Genomic DNA, 18693 nt, shown 5'->3' with positions numbered 1-18693 from the left:
GTTCTATGTTTTTATGTTTGTATGTACTATTATTTAAGACAGGCAAACGGTGAACAGCTGACTGTATAATGAGAAGCTATATATAAATGATATTAACCTTTAAAGTTAGGCAAGCACTTTACACACACAATCCATGCTTTCAAGCATTTTTTACCTAAAAGTGCAATCACGCATTACTTCCTCACTGCTCAAGAGCTTCACAGTGTATTACACGAGGAAATAAGAATCTAAGTAATCTTAAAGATATGTACTCTTTCTTGTGTGTAATTAAAATAATGCATAAAAAAGCTATTTACATTTAAAAAAGTACAAATCTATTTTAACTAATTGATTGATTCAATATACACAAATGCATATTTCAGAAAAGATATAGAGAATATGTTTTTATGATCAAGGTGGTGAAACCTCCAGGTCTGGGAACATTCAAGTCTGGATGAGGATCTGAGCAGCCTGTTCTGGTTGCTCATTTCAGGAGGGTGGGACTGGATGACCTTTAAAGGTTCTTCTCAACTCAAACAATTCTATGTTTCTACAATTCTAGATAGCAACACATGACACACTGTCACACGTCTTTTGGGTGTCTGAGTGAAAGCAAGAAGGTACTTTATGTACATCAGTGATTACAGGCTTTTGGATTAAAAGTAACAATTCTTTAAAACGTCTGAGGGGACCAAGAGTACAAAAGGTGCACAAAAGGAAATCTGAGCAGCAACTGGTTTACCTTAGGAAGGGCGAATGCTTTGCTAAAATAACTCAACTAGAACCTTTCTGGTTTATAATCCCATCTGTGTGAGTTTGTTAGTGATCTCAGTGTAATCTTGTCAACAAAAAGAAAATTTCAATGCACTATTAAAAAGAAATCATTTGGATGCAGATTCTATCAGCAGTGTGATGCCTTTCAATCAGAAGTTCATGAGACAAAACTTTTGAGCCTCTACAAATCTGACAGGCAACCTATCAAGTTTTCAGTAAAATGATCTATGAACAGATTGTCTTGTACCTATTCTGAGCAGAAGACTGAATGAATATTTTAGATATGAAACATGCAGAGAAAACAAATAATATTCTCTTTATATTTCTTATTTGGCAAATCTGGGTGATAGATCTTTTCTTGTATAAAGGAGGAAAACAGTCAGATTGGAGCTTCATGGATGGGCTCTTGTGTGAATTTAGGGTATAAAACGGAAGAGGGCCAACAAATCATTTGGGAGAAAATGACAGCTTTTGGTTTTTCATCCAGTGAACTAGAAAGTCAAACTTTACAGAGAAAGGTGCTAGTAGAAAGATTTGTGAGCCTTTGGAGTAAAATGAAGGATGAGAGATTAGAATCTAAAATACATATCTGATCCTTTAATATAGTGTAGGACTCTTCTAAAAAATGCTTTGTTTTTCCTAAACCTTGCAATATTTAGGAACTCCTTTATTTGATATGCAAGCATATCTTTCCCTTTTTCTAATCCTGCATCAATTTCCATACTCACCTGTAGAAGTTATCTTGCTCTGTCATGAATGTTCCAAAATCCTTCTGTTTTGTTTTTGTTTTCATGGGACTTTGGGGTTTTTTTAATCAAGATACTGCTATAAGAATTATGCTTTGGAAATCATCTCATTGTATTCTGTATTATTCTTTCCAAGAATCAAGCTCCCTGAGATGAGCAATATTCCACTATCTTACTTCAGCCCTTCTTAAAAATCTTTTTTTTTTTTTTTTTTTTTTAATGTCACAAATCCATGGGAGGGATGGGAGGTGGAAGGTGTCAAGGGATGCCAGGCAGGAGGCTGTTCATGTTCTCCTGCTCAAAGTTTCACTGATCTTTTTGGAACTATAAAATAAAAGAATGATACTTTCCATCTTCCCTCAATGCAGAACGTGGATAACTTTGATGGTATAAGGTAAGACAGTGTCTGCTGTCCCTTGCCCTTTCAGAAGGCAGGAGAGAAGAAGAGAAGCTTATCCAGGAGCTAAAGTATAAATACAGAGTTCAAAACCCTGAGATAAAATATATCTTAAGAGACAGCAGTGTAAGTAAGAAAAAAATATGAACCAAAATTTTGTTATGAGCAAAAAAAAAAATTACCAAAGCTCAAGGTCTTAACTTAGGGAAAAATTATTTCAAGTAAATAAACTGAAAGACCAATAGATATGGGCAAAGGAAGTTAAATTCAGTGTAGAAAAACATCAGTTAAAAGTATTTTGGAAGATACTTATTTATCCATTTTCAGATATACACAATGTAACAGTTTCTTACTCGTACCTATGACAGAATCTAAATTTAAACTACTCAGCAAGATATGGGCAGTGCTCTGAGCAGTGCAAATCAAGTATTTGCTGAATGAGCAATGAGTTAGGAAAAAAAATGGAGGGAAAATTTCTAAATTAGTGGGATAACTGAGACATTCCTTCTTCACAATGCAAACTTGCTCCTGCTTTGTACTGGATTGAGGCCATGCTATGTTCAATTTGGAATCAATAACGTTCCAATTTAGCCCAGCATTGAAGTCAGAGGGCAGAACAGGACAAGGTTCTGAATTTTCAGCTACACATAGGGCTCTACAAATCTTAAAAAAAATTATTGGCTTACCTCAAGAGCCTGATAAAATGCATTACTAAAAGATGACAAGAACTGGATGTTAATGTTCCTCCTCCTCCTTCAGAGGAATGAAAATCAGGAGGAACAATAAAAGGATGCACAGCTTTTAACAGCAAGCTTTTCTGTATTTGTTTGTGTTCTTGTTTTATTTCTATTAATGTAGTTTGGGTCCATATTGAAGGACTCTAAAGAGTCAAACATTCCTGTCTTTAAAGAATGATGAAAGAGATGAAAACCACATCTGCCAAATGGGCTCTAAAGTAGATACTTCAGAAATCTTTTCAACAGTAGATTGTCTCTGTGTGCTATTCATACAATTTATTTGCAACACTTAATTGCAAAACCTTATATGTTACATATAAAAAGAAGTTTTCTAGCTAGATTAAAGGAAAATATTACACAGAATGTAATCAAAAACTTGTACTTGACATGGACTGCAGCTTGTGGTCAAGAGAAGATTGAAAATAAAGCAGATTTCTTTCAGCATTTACAATTCATAATGCTACTGAACTCTGGCTACAAGTGAAAACCAAGTTTCTCTAGCTGTACTCAAGGAAAGCCAAGATTCAGAACCAACCATGATGCTCTGAGTTCTAATCTAGTTACCAAGTATGTCCTTCTCTCCTGCTCTTCTGAAGAAGCTGGTTGATGTTTATGTTGCATTTATCAGAGCTTATTGTAGCTATCATAACAGTCTTAGAAGTACTTTTGATGACATTAGGAAAATAAATCTTGGAAAACTTCAGAAACTTTTTGTATGAGAATGTTTTCATTATCAAATGATGCCTAAAGACCACATTAGAAATATTATATTTCGAAAATCTAGGAGAACAATCACAGAACACAGACCAGAACCTCTAGATCTGGAAATGGGTACATTCATATTTGTTCTTAAAAACATCAATAAACCAACCTCATTAACATGAGAAATTAAATCAACAAACTACTACATTCTATCACAACACAGTTTTGCACAGAACTATCAAAGTATTGAGACAAATTCAAATGAAATAATATTAAGTTAATGTAGTTTACAGCAACTTTCATCTATATTTTGCAAGTAATAAAAAATAGCTGACAATTTGCCTTCAGAAAATTTTTAACAATGTTCATATGAATAAAAAAAATAGGTACCAAAACGAAACAAGTACCAATAACATACATTTTCCTTTGTAGCACCACTTGAAGCTAAACCTAAATTATCATTTCAGTGAAGGAAAATTATGAGTGCTAGTTACCTGGCACTTTTAAAGCATATATGGATTCACTGTAGATCAACAGTAAAAAAGTTATTTAAACATTCATAGTGCCAGAAGAAAAAAATCATTAAGTAGACCAAAGCTTGTCTTTATAATAAACCCTCAAGATTATAGTACATTAAGAAAGTGCTTTATCCAAAAATCACCAAGATTAGAAGGTTCGAGAAGGGAAAACATCACTGTCTACAAATTTTAGATCTCATTTATGATTGCAAAATGAAATATCACAACTATCAGTATACAATCATATACACGTAGTAGCATAGATAAAGTTTAACTTCATTTAAGTGTAATTAATTGTTAAGCATGTAAGAACAAAGATTTAGCCCACATTTCTCAACATAGCTGTAAGAATTCAGACCACAAAAGAATAAGGTGATTCTATGTATGAATATTTACTGAAGATTTTAAGAGTGCCACAGGTTTAATGATGAAACTACTGACTCTAATAGAGAGAGAATTTTCCTCCTTTGAGGGGAGGCTCAGGTTGGATATTAGGAAACATTTATTTACAGAGAAAGTGGTCAAACAGTGGAACAGACTTCCTAGCAAGGAGTCAGTGCTCCAACCTCATCAGTGTGCAAGAAATTATTATTTATTTGGAGAATACTCTTAATAATATGGTTTAACCTTTGGTCAGCCCTGAAGTGGTCAGGCTGAATAATTCTTTGTAGTACCCTTTCAACTGAAATATTCTATTCAATTATATTCTAAATATGCCACCATAAGGAAATTTTACCTTTATGCAGCCTAGTGCTGTAATTCCATTAATTTTTGACAGAAGAAAGAAATAAGTTATTTCTTCTTCAGCATAAAAAAGTCAAGGGTATAAAATGGGTATTTAAATTGCATATACAGGAGAAAGGGGAGGAATGATTGTACATCAAAGTTCTCAACTTATACTGAAAGATAAAGCTACTACAATAATCTTAAAGTTATTGATACCTCTCTCCGTCGAGAAGCCCAACAGGTTTGTTTGATTTTCCAAACGACAGCAGCTACCAGCAGTAAGGATAAGAAACAACTGCAATTACAAAAGAAAAAAAATAAGAATTGTAACTCGTGAAAAGCTTATGTCTTTAGGGTATCAAAGGTAACAAAAAGGCATTCTAGCATGGAAAAATAAACCCCAGAAATTGGGGAAAACTAAACTCTACCAGAATTACAGAGTCAACCATCCACATTCAAAGTCAAAAGCAAATGCACATCACGTGCTCTGGTTTTCTCCTGGAAATGTTTCTATTAGAATGGGATAAGCTTCAGTACAACTCTCCACAAACCTATAACAGTCTCAAGAAATATGCACTGCCTGGTCCACATTCAGTAGATGGAAAAAGAGGATGAAGTACAGCAAAAAAAAATTACAGCAATTTATATTTCTTTCACTTTGTAAATTCTGAGTAATTTCCTGGGATGCAGGCAGGGTAACTACACAAGGAGTATAATTAGTTTGAGGAGCTGGGTTTGCACAGTGACAATAGGCCTGTGTTATCTTATTGAGTATTTCCATGGGTAATTGCCCAGGGAAAACATCTCGAAGGACATCACCACATTACAGTTCCAAAGACACAACAGAAAAAAAAAAAAAAAAAGAAAATTAAACACCTGCAGCACACAGAGCATACACCTTCAGTATCTTTGTATTGTAACATTTAATCCATAAAGTATTTTAGTAAAAAGATCTTTGAACTCAACCTCTTTTAGTGAGTTTCTGGATTTGAAAAAAGGCTTCTAAAGCTGGCACTTGACAAATGGATTCTATGCTCTGTACGTCAGTGGAGTGGGTCACACTGAATTTAAAAAAAAAAAAAAAGAAAATTAAACACCTGCAGCACACAATCAGAGCATACACCTTCAGTATCTTTGTATTGTAACGTTTAATCCATAAAGTATTTTAGTAAAAAGATCTTTGAACTCAACCTCTTTTAGTGAGTTTCTGGATTTGAAAAAAGGCTTCTAAAGTTGGCACTTGTAATTACTCAGAAGATCTTTCAAATTTTTAGACAGTTTTTAATATAAGTATCTGGATTTACTAATTTTATGAAGAACTTTCATAACATGTTAGCTCTTCTACCATACAAAGTGGTTTCAATTAATCTAATACCAACTACTGAATTAACTATTAGGCATCTACAATTTTTCTTTTCTGCAAAAAAGCATCAAAACATATTCTTTAATACAGGAAATAGCAAGATTTCTGGAAGTAGTATAGTTCAGAGGAGTACTGTGTATAAGTGCTAAGTAACACCAATGTTTTCCTTTAAAAGTAAGTACAAGTGACTGTAAATTCATATTTGGTTGTCTAGAGAATTGCAGGTCTAAAAAAACCCCACTGACCACCAGAATAAATTCAGTTTTGCAGCAACATCTTTAAAGTTTTTAAGTCAAGAAGGACTTATAAATAATATTTCCCAGAAATGTTTCCCCTCCTCTACACTGAACTGCCCAACTGGAACCTGCAACAGATGGTTGTCTATAGAATTGCAGGTCTAAAAAAACCCCACTGACCACCAGAATAAATTGAGTTTTGCAGCAACATCTTTAAGGTTTTTAAGTCAAGAAGGACTTATAGATAATATTTCCCAGAAATGCTTCCCGTCCTCTACACTGCACTGTCCAGGTGCTGCTTCAGGGCAGCATCAGGGAACTGATGTGCTGCTAGGGACTGGGATGCTGTGCATGAAGTAAGGGAAAGCCATCTCACTCTTCTCCTCTACAGTCCTTCCAAAATCCACTAAATTAGAGAAACAACAGCAATTCTGTTTGCAGTTTTTAGCTCAGTGCTGCTGGATTTTAGAAAAAGTTAATACATGCAAGGGAGCAGGACATAAGAAACTAAGAGAGCCATGCACTGTGTGACTGATTTATTATGACCAGGGAGAGAATCCCTACCCTTAGAAAATTCTGTCCTTCCCATTTTTTAATTTCTTGAACAGTTCTCTTAAGTTAGTAGAACTTAAGAGTTCTGGCTGAAAGACTTCAGACAAATGGATTCTGTGCTCTGTACGTCAGTGGAGTGGGTCACACTGAATTTTCTTGTCATCAGTCAAAACATCAATTACTTGCAAAGCTAAAATCAGAAAATATTGTCTTAAAGGCGCACCCATAAAATACTATAAACAACTGGAAGTTACAACACTGAAATGTGACTTTTGTATAATCTTGGCAAGTAAATATTCTATTTTTTCCTCTTTTTTTTTTTTTTTAAGAGGGTGGTTTCTTAGGGAGTGAATCAAAATTCATGCTAAAGAATGAAAGAAAGAGATGTAAAAGAAAGATGGAAAGAGAAGGAAGAAAGAGATGGGAAATAGATTTTATGATATTAACCTAGTTCCAAGCTATGGTGAGATAACATCCTTGCTTTATGTAGGGCAATAAAAATTAAAGCTGACTGCAAAGGATCTCACAATACAGACTGACTTGGCAATAAAATAAGAGAATGAAATTCAGTGACAATGAACTGAAGGCAATGTGCACAAGAAAAAAAAAACAACCACAACTAGCTACAAATACACAATGATAGGTTCTAAATTAGCAATTACCACTCAAGAGAATGATCTTGAAGTCATTGCAGATAGTTCTTTGAACATATCAACTGAATGTTTAGTAGCAGTCAAAACAGAAAATAGGATGTTGAAAGAGATTAGAAAAGGAATAAAGAACAAACCAGAAAGCATTGGGATGTCAGTGCATAAATCTATAATGTGCCTGTACCTTGAAGCAACCATCACCTTATCTCTAAAAATCTAAGCTGAATTTAAAAGGTATAAAAGAAAGCAGTCAGCTTGGTCAGGGGAATGAAATGGTAGAAGAAATAAGTTCTCTTTGCCTTTGAAACATTAGGGATTTGATGGGAACCATGATAAAGACATTAACATCACAGCAAAAAATGTAAAAAACCAGCAGGACGGGTATAGGTGGATGCTCTCCAGTCCCCCATTAAACTTCTTATCTTCTCCTTGTGACAGAGATATAAAAACAGAAAGTCCAGTGCAAATTAAATGAATTAAAAATTGGCCATCAGGCAAATAAAAAAGAAACTCTCAGCAGGGAACCAGCATCAAAAAAGGGAACTTCTAGATGGGTTACAAAGCTCCCATCGCATCCACTTACTTTTGATGGGACAAATATATAATAGCTGAGAGGTCTATGCATGACATGAAGACAAAAGTGGTAAATAATGGTTAATGACACAGAGGTTAAAGAGATTGTACAAGGGTAAACTTTTAGATTTTTTTATATATATACAATCATTGCTAAGTTGTATTTATGAGAACAAGGAAGTCAGACATCATTTACATGGCAAAGGATTTACTTTTCCCTTGGAATGAAGCAGTTCCCAAACCAGCTTAGAGACCAGTATGAATGACAATTTAGTATTAATTACTGCTGGAATGCTGAAATAGAAGGAGTTAAAACAACCTCAAATACTCAGATGCACAGTAGTAAGCAGCACTTGAGAGATAAATTCATCACTTTATAAGGTACTGCCCAAACAGATATTATCAGACTGTTCATAAAGCTCTGCCATTGGCATTTTCTGAAAGGAGACTGGAAAACATGGAAAGAATGCAGAGAAAAATCACAAAAAGTATTCAAAATTTGGACAAAAATCTTTTGCTGACAGTGACTTTACAAATAAATAATTTCACTTTTGGAAAAGATCAAGTGGCAATTTGCCTGCAGTTTATCCACATGATCATACATTATGTCCACCATCTCTGCCTCTCCAGTTGAGACTGAGTGATATCCAAATCAACAGATATTTGGATAAATGCCTTTGCAAAGCACATGGGTTATGAAATGATAACCCCAAGCACAGAGTGAATGACTTTCTGCCCTTAACAATGTAAATCTTCCCAATCAGACAACTGCCATACTAAGACACTGTTAAAACCACAGCAGCCCAAGCATTATCAAGATTTTGCACTCTCTAGAGCAAAGAAATAAAGTGCCAGAAGACAATACAGCTTTGCACAGTTTTCCCTTCAAACCACATGGAACAAAACACGAGGAAACACTAAAGAAGCATGCTTGAAAATGAGCAATCCATCACCAGCTGCCTGGATTAAGGTTGGTTGGAAGTTATTGCCCTAGCATGATTTTGGAGACAATAAACAATTGGAGAAACAATGAACTGCAGAGGAAGAAGCTTTGAACAGTTTGTGTCCAGCACAGCAGAGGAAAGGGGTCAAGGAAAGAGAACACCAGGGCTAGCAGGGAGGTCTGGGCTATGCAGATGCTCTGCTCAGAAGGGCTCTGGGTAATATGAAAAAAGAAATAGTGATTTAATAGAACAAAGAGAAGGGAAATTGCAAGGAATAATTACTGCCTGCATAACTATTTTTGCAAGCTACAGAGCAAATTTTTGGCTTCCAGAAGTCACAGACCTGGCTGAGGAAATGAAAGTGTTTTCCATAACTCAGAAATTAGTTTCTCTGTGTTTCTTTAGGCGGCAAACTAAAAAGTGTTAGGGGAATTAGTGGATGTGTTGCTACTTGGCATGGGCAAACTGAAATAAAATGTATAGATATCCTTAAAGAAATTTAAATTGCATGGATAAATAGAGGGGGAAATCTGTGAAATGTAATGATCAGCATGTTTAGACTAGATGAATTAAAGACACATTTGTGCCTTAAGCTCTATGAATGCATTATAAACACACTACAGAATTCCTTTTTTTCATTATGTATTAATGCCCATAAGTTACATATTGTATCAAAGTAATACTTTAGTTAAAGTGAAATAATCTACTTATTTTTGCAGGGATGAACTGTTTCAGGAACTAAATATTTTAAGAATCAATACTGTAAATGGAAGGTAAGCAAAACAAAATGTGCCATCCTTTGTTGTTTCTTTTTTCATTCTCTGATTGTTTAACATACAAAGAGAAGAATTGTTGTTTCTATGATTTTACTTAAGACAGCAATTTGCATAATAATTCAAAATAAATTTCCATAAACCAATGAAAGCAAACACTTTTACAAAACTTTAACATCTAGTACACTTTTAAATCTACTAAATCGAAAAATGACGTGAGATTGTACTTTGAGCACCCATCACATTTACTCTTACAAGGACAAGGTGATGCAGCAGCCCAGAGCTGAGCGTGGGGCAGCGTCCCTGGCTGGGCTCACCCTGGGAGCAGCACAGCTGGGCCAGCACAGGGTGACAAGACTGCTCTAGCAACTGCCATCATCCTGTCCCCATGCTCCAACGCGTGACAGACCCATCCTTGTGTCCCAAGGGGAACTCCTGCACTGCTGGCTTAGTGTGGATCTGGAATGGGCTCTTGAACCAACCCCAGAGTGCTCCCGTGGAGCAGCCCTGGAGCTCAGTTAGAAGATGTGCAATGTTCCCTCCAGAGTCAAAGGGGCTGTCAGTCCATGGAACTAAACTTGAGCTACTTCCAAGACAAAAAAAAAAAAAAAAAATGCATTCAGTGTGGATGTCAGGTCCTCAGCACCATCTTGCCCAAGTGATGATCTGTTTATTCACACTGCTCACCAGCAGAGACAGAAGCTCCCAAAATGCCTTTCACCAAGATTGTTAAGGGCATAGCAGGCTCATTTACTGCCCACATATATCCATATTTGCACAGACTTTAAAGGCTTCTCCCAAGTCTTTTTTCAACATAGGAGTTGGGCCATCAATTGGGCCATCAATTATTGCTCAATCACTTGAGTCTTGCTGTGCTGAGACAGTAATTAAATATCCCTCTGTATCCACAAACCTCCTGCCTGTTGATCTGGCTTTGACAAGGACACAAAAATGTACAGTTCCCTAATTAGCAATCTAAAGAGTGACCCCACACTCTTGTTTCTCATCTAGTACTAACATGAGCTAAAATTTAACATATTCAGTAAAACAAACTGATGACAAAGAAACTTTTTTATGTGGATATATGCAAAGAAAACAAGTCTCATACCTAAGTCAATATTTTCAAGGTAGCACTGCAAAAGTTTCCCAACAGATCATATTAATTGTTTTTCTAAGAACTGCTTTCCCAACACATTATTTACTATCTCTTTATTGGCAAATAGAGCCCATTTTAATTGATATTTTATAAAGCAAGCACAATTCTAAAATAAAAATAATTGAACAATTATTTTTCTAACACCATGACTTCAAATAGCAATTATTGTCACAGCAATTGATTTCTTTCATTGTACTTGACAAGAACATTGTGTTTATGATTATGATGTGCTGGGTTCAGCCATCCTTGTGTTAACTGGTATACACATGACAAGCAGCTCCAAAGATTTCAACAGAATTATCTGAAGCACAAAGCATTGTAAACATAATATTAGAAATCTGATGTGTATGACAGCAGTATATTTTTTTAATGATTAATTAAATTGCTATGAATCAGAAAGTTTTATAAACATCATTATAAGTAGGACTATTTCAGTGATTAGCACTTTAGAATGATTCTGGGAATGAAGTGTTTCAATTCCAAATTAAAATAGGTGAAGATTTAGGGAAAAGTAGTCTTGGCTAGCAAGGAAGTAGGATATGCAAATTCCAGTTCATGGTAGCGCAGTGTGTGGGGTCAGGGAAATAAACCCTCACTGTGGAGCCAAGACATTTCAGCCAGGGGTGCTGAATTCCTGTTCAGGGAGAGGCACAGCCAGTGAAAGGCATTGCCAACAAAACCAGCATCACCATCCAGGTGATTCAGGAATGTCCTTTTCCTATTCCTGCTTGTCATGACAACACCAGCAGCACCAGCAGCTCCCACACTCCATTTTCTGGAACTGATAAGCCAAGAGCTGCAATCTTTCTCTCTTCAGCTACAAAATGTCATTGTTGCACAGCCTTAAATATGACAGGGCTTTTTCCATCAGCCTAGATCTATATTCCATTCTTGTTCCCCACAGCTTCTTTCTGAATTAAAGGAACCCAAGGAAAATGTGAGCTCTGTAATCCAAAAGCCACACAGGGCTCAGGCACTCAGTTCTTGCTTTCCAAACTGCAAAGTTAAAGAAATGCCTGAATATGAGATAAAGTATCTACGATGGTATTTAAAACTCAAAGTATTACCAAAAATCATTTAAATGCAAATTTGTATTTATTTGTGTCTCAAATGGAATTCACACAAGTTAAGCAACAAGTTTCAAGTTCATTTGAAACTAATTACACGGATAATTCTTCTTATCCAGATGACTGATTAAAATGTTATTTTTTGATGCAGTCCTGAAAATCCATATATCCCCATAAATAACTCTTGCATAAAGTGTCTCATGAAAGTCATATAACTTCCCTTAAAATCCTCATCTCACACGTCCACAACTACCAAACTTATACAAAACAGATTAAGAGTTAATAAGAAATATATATTTGCTTTCTAATCTGGTCCTTCTAGACTCAACACTGTATTTGGTAAGAATTCATGGAAAAGAATATCCACGTTAGATTTGTTTTACCTTGTCATGGTTAAAACCACAATATTACCAAAACAATGCTGCAAGTCTGCAAGTCTCCAGAGCAGCACATTAAAAATTACTATTAGAAATATCATGAAAATAACTTTATTGAGTCAAAAGAGCAAAATTAAGTACTAAAACTTCAATAATTGTATAAATAAAGATTCACAATTTAAGCTCTGAATGCATAATAGGAAACAGGGAGATTGGAGTATCAATGGTGTCACATTTTATATTAATTATATTTGAAAGTAAACAGTAGCAATGAAATATAAAGATATGTACTAATTTATAAGTCAGAATAGCTACTATTTTTGTGCTAAATAATTTATTAATATATATTTAATACAGAAAACTAATGCTTTTAAAACTACAGAAAACTTTATCCTTCCTCTCCCAAAACATAAACTCCTATAACAGTTTAAAATCATCTCTGACAACTGCCTCAGCAAAGCCTGGGTTCATTGGTCTTTCCTGTGCAATGAAACATCAAAAATCTTCTTGGAAGTAAAGATGAAAGAAATGCTTGAACAGGGAATTTGTAATTAGCAGAGAAATTATTTTTTAAAAAAGTATTGACATTTTTTTCATTATGTACATGTGCCACAATGTCATAGAGGATGGAGGGGAGCGTTAAATAACATTATTCAATAAAATAATTATTAAAAAATAACCATAAAAAAAGCACACATACATTTTTTAGATTTCTATTTTCCTACATACATAATTCATGCATACATCCACAAAGCTGTGGGTTTATGTTAAATATACCACAAGCTGCTATGCAGAAGTATGAATGAATGATCAATTATACAAACAGCCTTTATATTTAACTTAAAAGGGAAAATGGATGCAGTGTACACCAAGATGCTATTGAGAGATCAACATTCCCATTTAATCTGCCAATCCAATATCAGATTAAAGTCAACCATGTAAAAGGACTCTGAAATATATTACACAATAAAGCTCTAGATGTGAACTTTTACCCTCTGTAGTTCTTCCTTTCACCTCTTTGAGGCAACAAATAAAAAAGATTTACAATCAAAACCATTTAATCTCACATAAAATAAAATTAATCTCCACCGAATAAATAGAATATCACACCCATTAAGCGTGATTATGTTTTCTTTAGTTATGGAATATTCTTTAATATTTTGTACAATTTTATGTGTTTGCCCTTCATGGGTGAAATACTCCACATTTCTCCCAATAAGTGATTTGCATGTAAAAAAAACCCAAACATACTTGTCTACTGAAATTCTGGACAAATAATGAAATACCAAATTTAGTGTTTCCTACAGTAGCTTTCCAGAATAATTAGAAATTGAATATATTGTTTCTATTACAAACTAGTTGTGCTTTCACTTCTGCTTTTTTGCAGTGGTCTTCCTGATTTATGCTAATTTAGGATTTAAAATTGAGGGGCAGGGAGGTGGGGGGAGAGGGAGAAATAGTCATTTATTCTAATTACTGTCAGCTAGTGAATTTAGGGAAGAAGAATTGTCACCAATGCTAAATTTCAGCCTTCCAAACCAAGAGATTCACATTATTTCAAGAAAATTTTTTCAATATTTTTTCAATATTTTCACCCATTGCTATTTTTCACTGCTCTCTCCAGTACAGCTATTATTCTTCAATAATGCATCAGAGAAATATAAAATATGCTTAGAAAGACACCATACCATGTCAGCATTGTTTAGCATGATAGACTGAAATATAATGAAGAAGTTTAACAGATTCCAAACAACTTTTCCCTTCAATCTGTAGCCTTTCCAATACTTTTTCCAAACAGGCAAATGCACTGAAATGAGTAGGTGTAAAATGTCATAACTTTCCTTATTAAAAGTCCTGCTAAAATTCAATTTTCCTGAGGACAGAGCAAGGATATTTAGATTTCCGGACCAAATACGCATCATTCAAGAACACTAAAAATTCTGTGATTTTACTGGGTAAAGAATAAAATGCACCTGATTACCCTCAACCTAATATTAGAATTTCAGCTACTAAAGACTGAATACATACTAGGAAAGAAATATAATTTTCCAAGTGGTTAGTGTTTTCCTAAAATATCACCAAAAATCACTGAAAACATAGAAAACCAACTATGATATAGAAGATGACTGGACCAGGTATGAAGATTAAATTCAGATTTAAAAATTTACATATATTATATAACTAGATTTTGCTGTGTAATTCTTAGTGTGACTTTTGGAGTCCACAGTAGAATTTCTATAATTTTGCTTATTTTTGCAAAACATAGCCATCCCTACCTTGGATTCCAACAGATAATTTAGAAAGACCACAAATCCTCCCACACAAAATACTTCATTTAGTACCAAGAAATTTTACTGGAATATTTGCATTAATATTCCAATACAGAAGATGAATTCCTTTGATTTAGGATGTTTCTTCTAAAAAGGAATGATCAGATTTAATATTTTCGGACACATGAAATTCACAGCATAGCACAAGGTCTAGCACTGTCTTTCCTCTCTCTCTGTGATTTATTTCAGCTGAGCACAGGGACCTGGAATATTTCTGCCCTGCCATGAGGAGATTGCTCATTTCTTGGCTGTCACTCAGTGCCCAGCCCATCACACCGGCCCGCCTGCAGAGACAGGGTCTTGACAAAGCTGCTTGTCACCCACTGTAATGGACAATGACACCACTGCCTGAAGGAAAACACTAATGTTTTTACTTCCTTTATTTCTTGTTATTGTTTCCCTTCATCAGCTTTCACTCCACTTCACCGTATTCCTCACATCTGGGAGCAAACTCCTGAAGTAACTTTGCAACTGGTACATGTCATAAGAAGACTGAATTCCTTCTCTTTGGAATTAAAATGACAAAAGCAAAATTTCAAGTCCATTTATCACAGATGAAAACCTGTTCTAGTTCTTTTGCTTAAAGTACAGTGGACTGGAGTTTCATAAAAAAGTGACCAGGAAGGATTAAGCACTCTAGAAGAAAAATTGCCGTGAGTCCTGATGCTGTTGAAATCTAAGAAAGTAACTCACTAACTGGATTTAAGAAAATACATCACAAAATGTAGGAAATCAAAACAAAAATACAGTATGAATCATCTGTGATGCTTCTTAGGATACAAAATCCAATGTAGCTCTAGAAAGACAGCCCTGAAAGGAGAAAATGCCAGACCTTCAGAAGGCACAATGAACACCTCTCACTGTATTTGCTACACAAAGGAAGTGAGACTTCCAAACTTTAACTGCACTGACTTTATGGAAGGAAGAAGCCCATACCTGTTTTATACACAGGCACAAAAACCTTCTTCAGATAGCTGAGCGAGTACTTTGTGTTTTGAGGAACAGTGTCTGTTGAAATCACAGTATGGTGAGCACTCACACACACTTCCAAATTACTCAAAGGACAAACAGAAAGATGAAGACCAGGGAGAAGATAATGGAAAACAGTTCTGTTCACTGACAGATTAAGTGACTCATCCCTTGTTTTGATGAGCAACTGATCCAGTGGTACTGGGGAATCTCCTTTGCCTGCAGGCCAATAACAAGTGGCTGCCTTCTCCGGAAATGTGAGCACACCAAATAACTCCAGAGGGATGACAGTTTCTGTGTGATTCAGAGAGCAGAAGACACAAAGCTACATTCAACAATTCAAAATAAATATTTAAAGAAAGGAAACCCAACTCAAATTGCCCACCACCATTCAGATGTGCTTTTCCCAGTAGAAGTCAAAAAGCTCTGTGCTTCTAAGTGAGGTGAAAACTTTTACTGCATCACTAAGTAAAAATCAATTTTATTCTAGCCCCAAAAGTAAAATCCATTTTGCTACGATAACTTGATTTTCATATTACTAAAGCATATTCTAATTTTAATTTATATGAGCTCTGGATTTTCTGAGATTCCAGCCATGGTGGACGTGATATGATCCTGACACACTGGTTTTTGCCTTTCTCACAGAGATCAATATTCAATCTCATAAAGATAAACACTCCAAAATCCAGCACTAATTTACAATCCTTCATTCCAATAGAAATAAAACATGAAGGCAGGGACACAGACCAAAGGATGCTGGTAAAGAGCAGGAGTTCTCCCGTTGCAAACTTTCCCCCAGGGGGGTGGATTCAAGCACTGCAGCTCCCAGGAGTTCTGACACTGCTGAAATGCAGCCACCCCCTCCCACTGCAGGCAGCACACACCCCTACATGTCGACTTAATAAATCTGGTTCTTCAGCATTTGCTGCAATTCCTGTTGTAGCTCATGCTCATCTTTACCAAAATACCGATCCTCTCCTTCTGCAATAAGCACTGGGTATATTTTGAATATTGTTTTCTCTCACGCTGCTTGCAGAAAGATTTAACAGTAAGAATTGTACCCCTGATCCTAAATAACCGTAATTTTTCATGGATTTTCTTAAAGCACACAAAAAAGAAGGATTTTCAAACTTTCAAGGAGTCCATATTGTTTAATATTGCTCTGTTTAAAAAAACTTGGAGACTCTATAGTTTATGAAGTATGGAGATGTGTTATAAAAGTGACTAAAATATTCTATTCAGTCAATCAGCTTCACCCAAAGTACCAGAGGCAAAAGAAGTAATAGTTCTGGGAGCTCAGAGAACATGCTTGATGAGTTAGTAGTTGGTACAATTCATTTGAAAAAGGCTTAAAAAACATAGTTCTGGCACATGCTTATCACTTCCTATCACGAGTATATTAACAGCTAACCTTTATCATCTACCAATTTCATGCTTGCCTGGTTCTTGATTATGAGATTTAACCACATTTCTTACCAGAACTTATGCTTCGGATTCTTTATACAAATAATTATCTGGAAATTGCTTGAGTACCATTATAAATTCTGTTACACTGTTATAATTTTATTTAAAAGCACGTATAAAAATCAAGTGTTTCTTAGCTCTCCATTTAGGATTAACTCAAATCAAAGATAATAAAAACAAACAATTATTGAACAATCAATATTTGTGGCTGTTAGGTGTGATCAAAAGAAGTAAATAATGTTTTCAGAAAATAAAGCTACATCATATACCCTTATGAAATGCTTAAAATGTCCTGGCACCTATTTAGCTAAATCCATATATTCATGTAAGACTTGTAAACACTGCAAATTCCTTTATCTCTTAGAGTTTGAAACAAAGTGCCATACTTTAGGAAACTGTGGATTTTAGATGTCCAGGTAATACAGAAATATACTTTCTTTAACTGTGCATACTGTATTTCTTCAGTGTAAGAAAGATCATTTACATCTCCTGCTTGTGAAATTTTCCAATGAGATCTGTACTTCTTCAAAGAAGGTGGAAAGAGAAAAAGTCACAGACTTCTCAATTTGTGTGGTGACTAAAAGTCTTCAGGGCACTGAGCACAGCAACACTCTCTAAGACAGTTTGGAATCTGTTACTACTCATACTGCATTTTTATTCTTAGAGAAAGGGTCACTGAACCAGTAGCTGCAATAAAACCTTCCAGTAGAAAAAGAATGAAATTAAATAGGGTGGGGATTTTTAACAATGCATATCATGGTCTGAAGCGCTACAGTTTTCCTGCTCATTTTTTCAATAACTTCTATGTATCTTTATCTTAGAACTTTTTTGTTCTAGGATATACAATATCAGTATCTTGGTAGATCAAGCATTAATTGCAGAGCTAATAATACATTTTGTGCTTTATTATGTATATTTTTAAATAAATTCCTTACACAATAATTCTTTTAAAACCGTTCATTTTGATACAACAGGACAGTTCTAAGAAAGCCTGGTTGGATGCTTCTGATTCAAGCTGTAAAATATCCATTTCATCTTTCAGTCTGAAACACGAAACCTATAAAGGAACAGTTTTAAACTATACTTTTGCCTGGTTGTTGAATAACCGGTATTGTCAAACAGGTCTATTTGCTGCTCTGGCCAGGCAGGGTGAACAGAATTTTGCCACAACCTTGGAAATAGAAATATAATACTGGATGGGAGAAATGCAAAGGCAGGTTTATCAAAGCATGTTGAAATATGTTTTGTTATCAAGCACATGCAAATTGTCTTTAAACACAATTATTTTCTCCATCAACAATCTTTGTAAATATGGCCTGGGTTATTATTGCTGTTAACACCATGATTTCCCACAGTCACAATACACCTCATTCCCATTCAGTAAACAAAACCAAACCCCACAATCAAACCCAAACCCACACAAGACAAGAAACAAACAAACCCTTATTAAAATTATTATTTCAGGCTACAAACTGTTGACATCCTACCTGTGCATTTACCCAGAACAAACTGCATGAGACAAACCATCACACTGGGAGAGACAATTCCATGTACCCATACAGATGGCTGCACCAGCCAAGAGCCTTTAGTTCACCTTTTCTAAGGGTGCACCAGGGCACAGCACCAACAAACTGCTATTAGTTTACCTCTGCTCTGCTAT

At 35.2% G+C, this 18693-nt stretch overlaps 1 protein-coding gene across 4 annotated transcripts in view; it reads right to left on the bottom strand.

Annotated features, from left to right (window-relative positions):
• Positions 1–18693, bottom strand: part of ATRNL1 (attractin like 1) — a 436152-nt gene that overhangs the window by 201711 nt on the left and 215748 nt on the right. For all 4 annotated transcript variants that reach the window (XM_039709188.1, XM_039709189.1, XM_039709190.1 and 1 more), the window contains exon 26: positions 4796–4874. In XM_039709188.1, the coding sequence (XP_039565122.1) occupies positions 4796–4874 (79 nt within the window). The remainder of the gene's footprint in view (positions 1–4795; positions 4875–18693) is intronic.

This window comes from Passer montanus, unplaced genomic scaffold (genome assembly GCF_014805655.1).
Source record: "Passer montanus isolate IOZ18808 unplaced genomic scaffold, ASM1480565v1 scaffold21, whole genome shotgun sequence".
Lineage (NCBI taxonomy): Eukaryota > Metazoa > Chordata > Aves > Passeriformes > Passeridae > Passer > Passer montanus.
The sequence above is the reverse complement of the archived record's forward strand: the minus strand, read 5'-3'. Positions and strand labels throughout refer to the sequence as shown.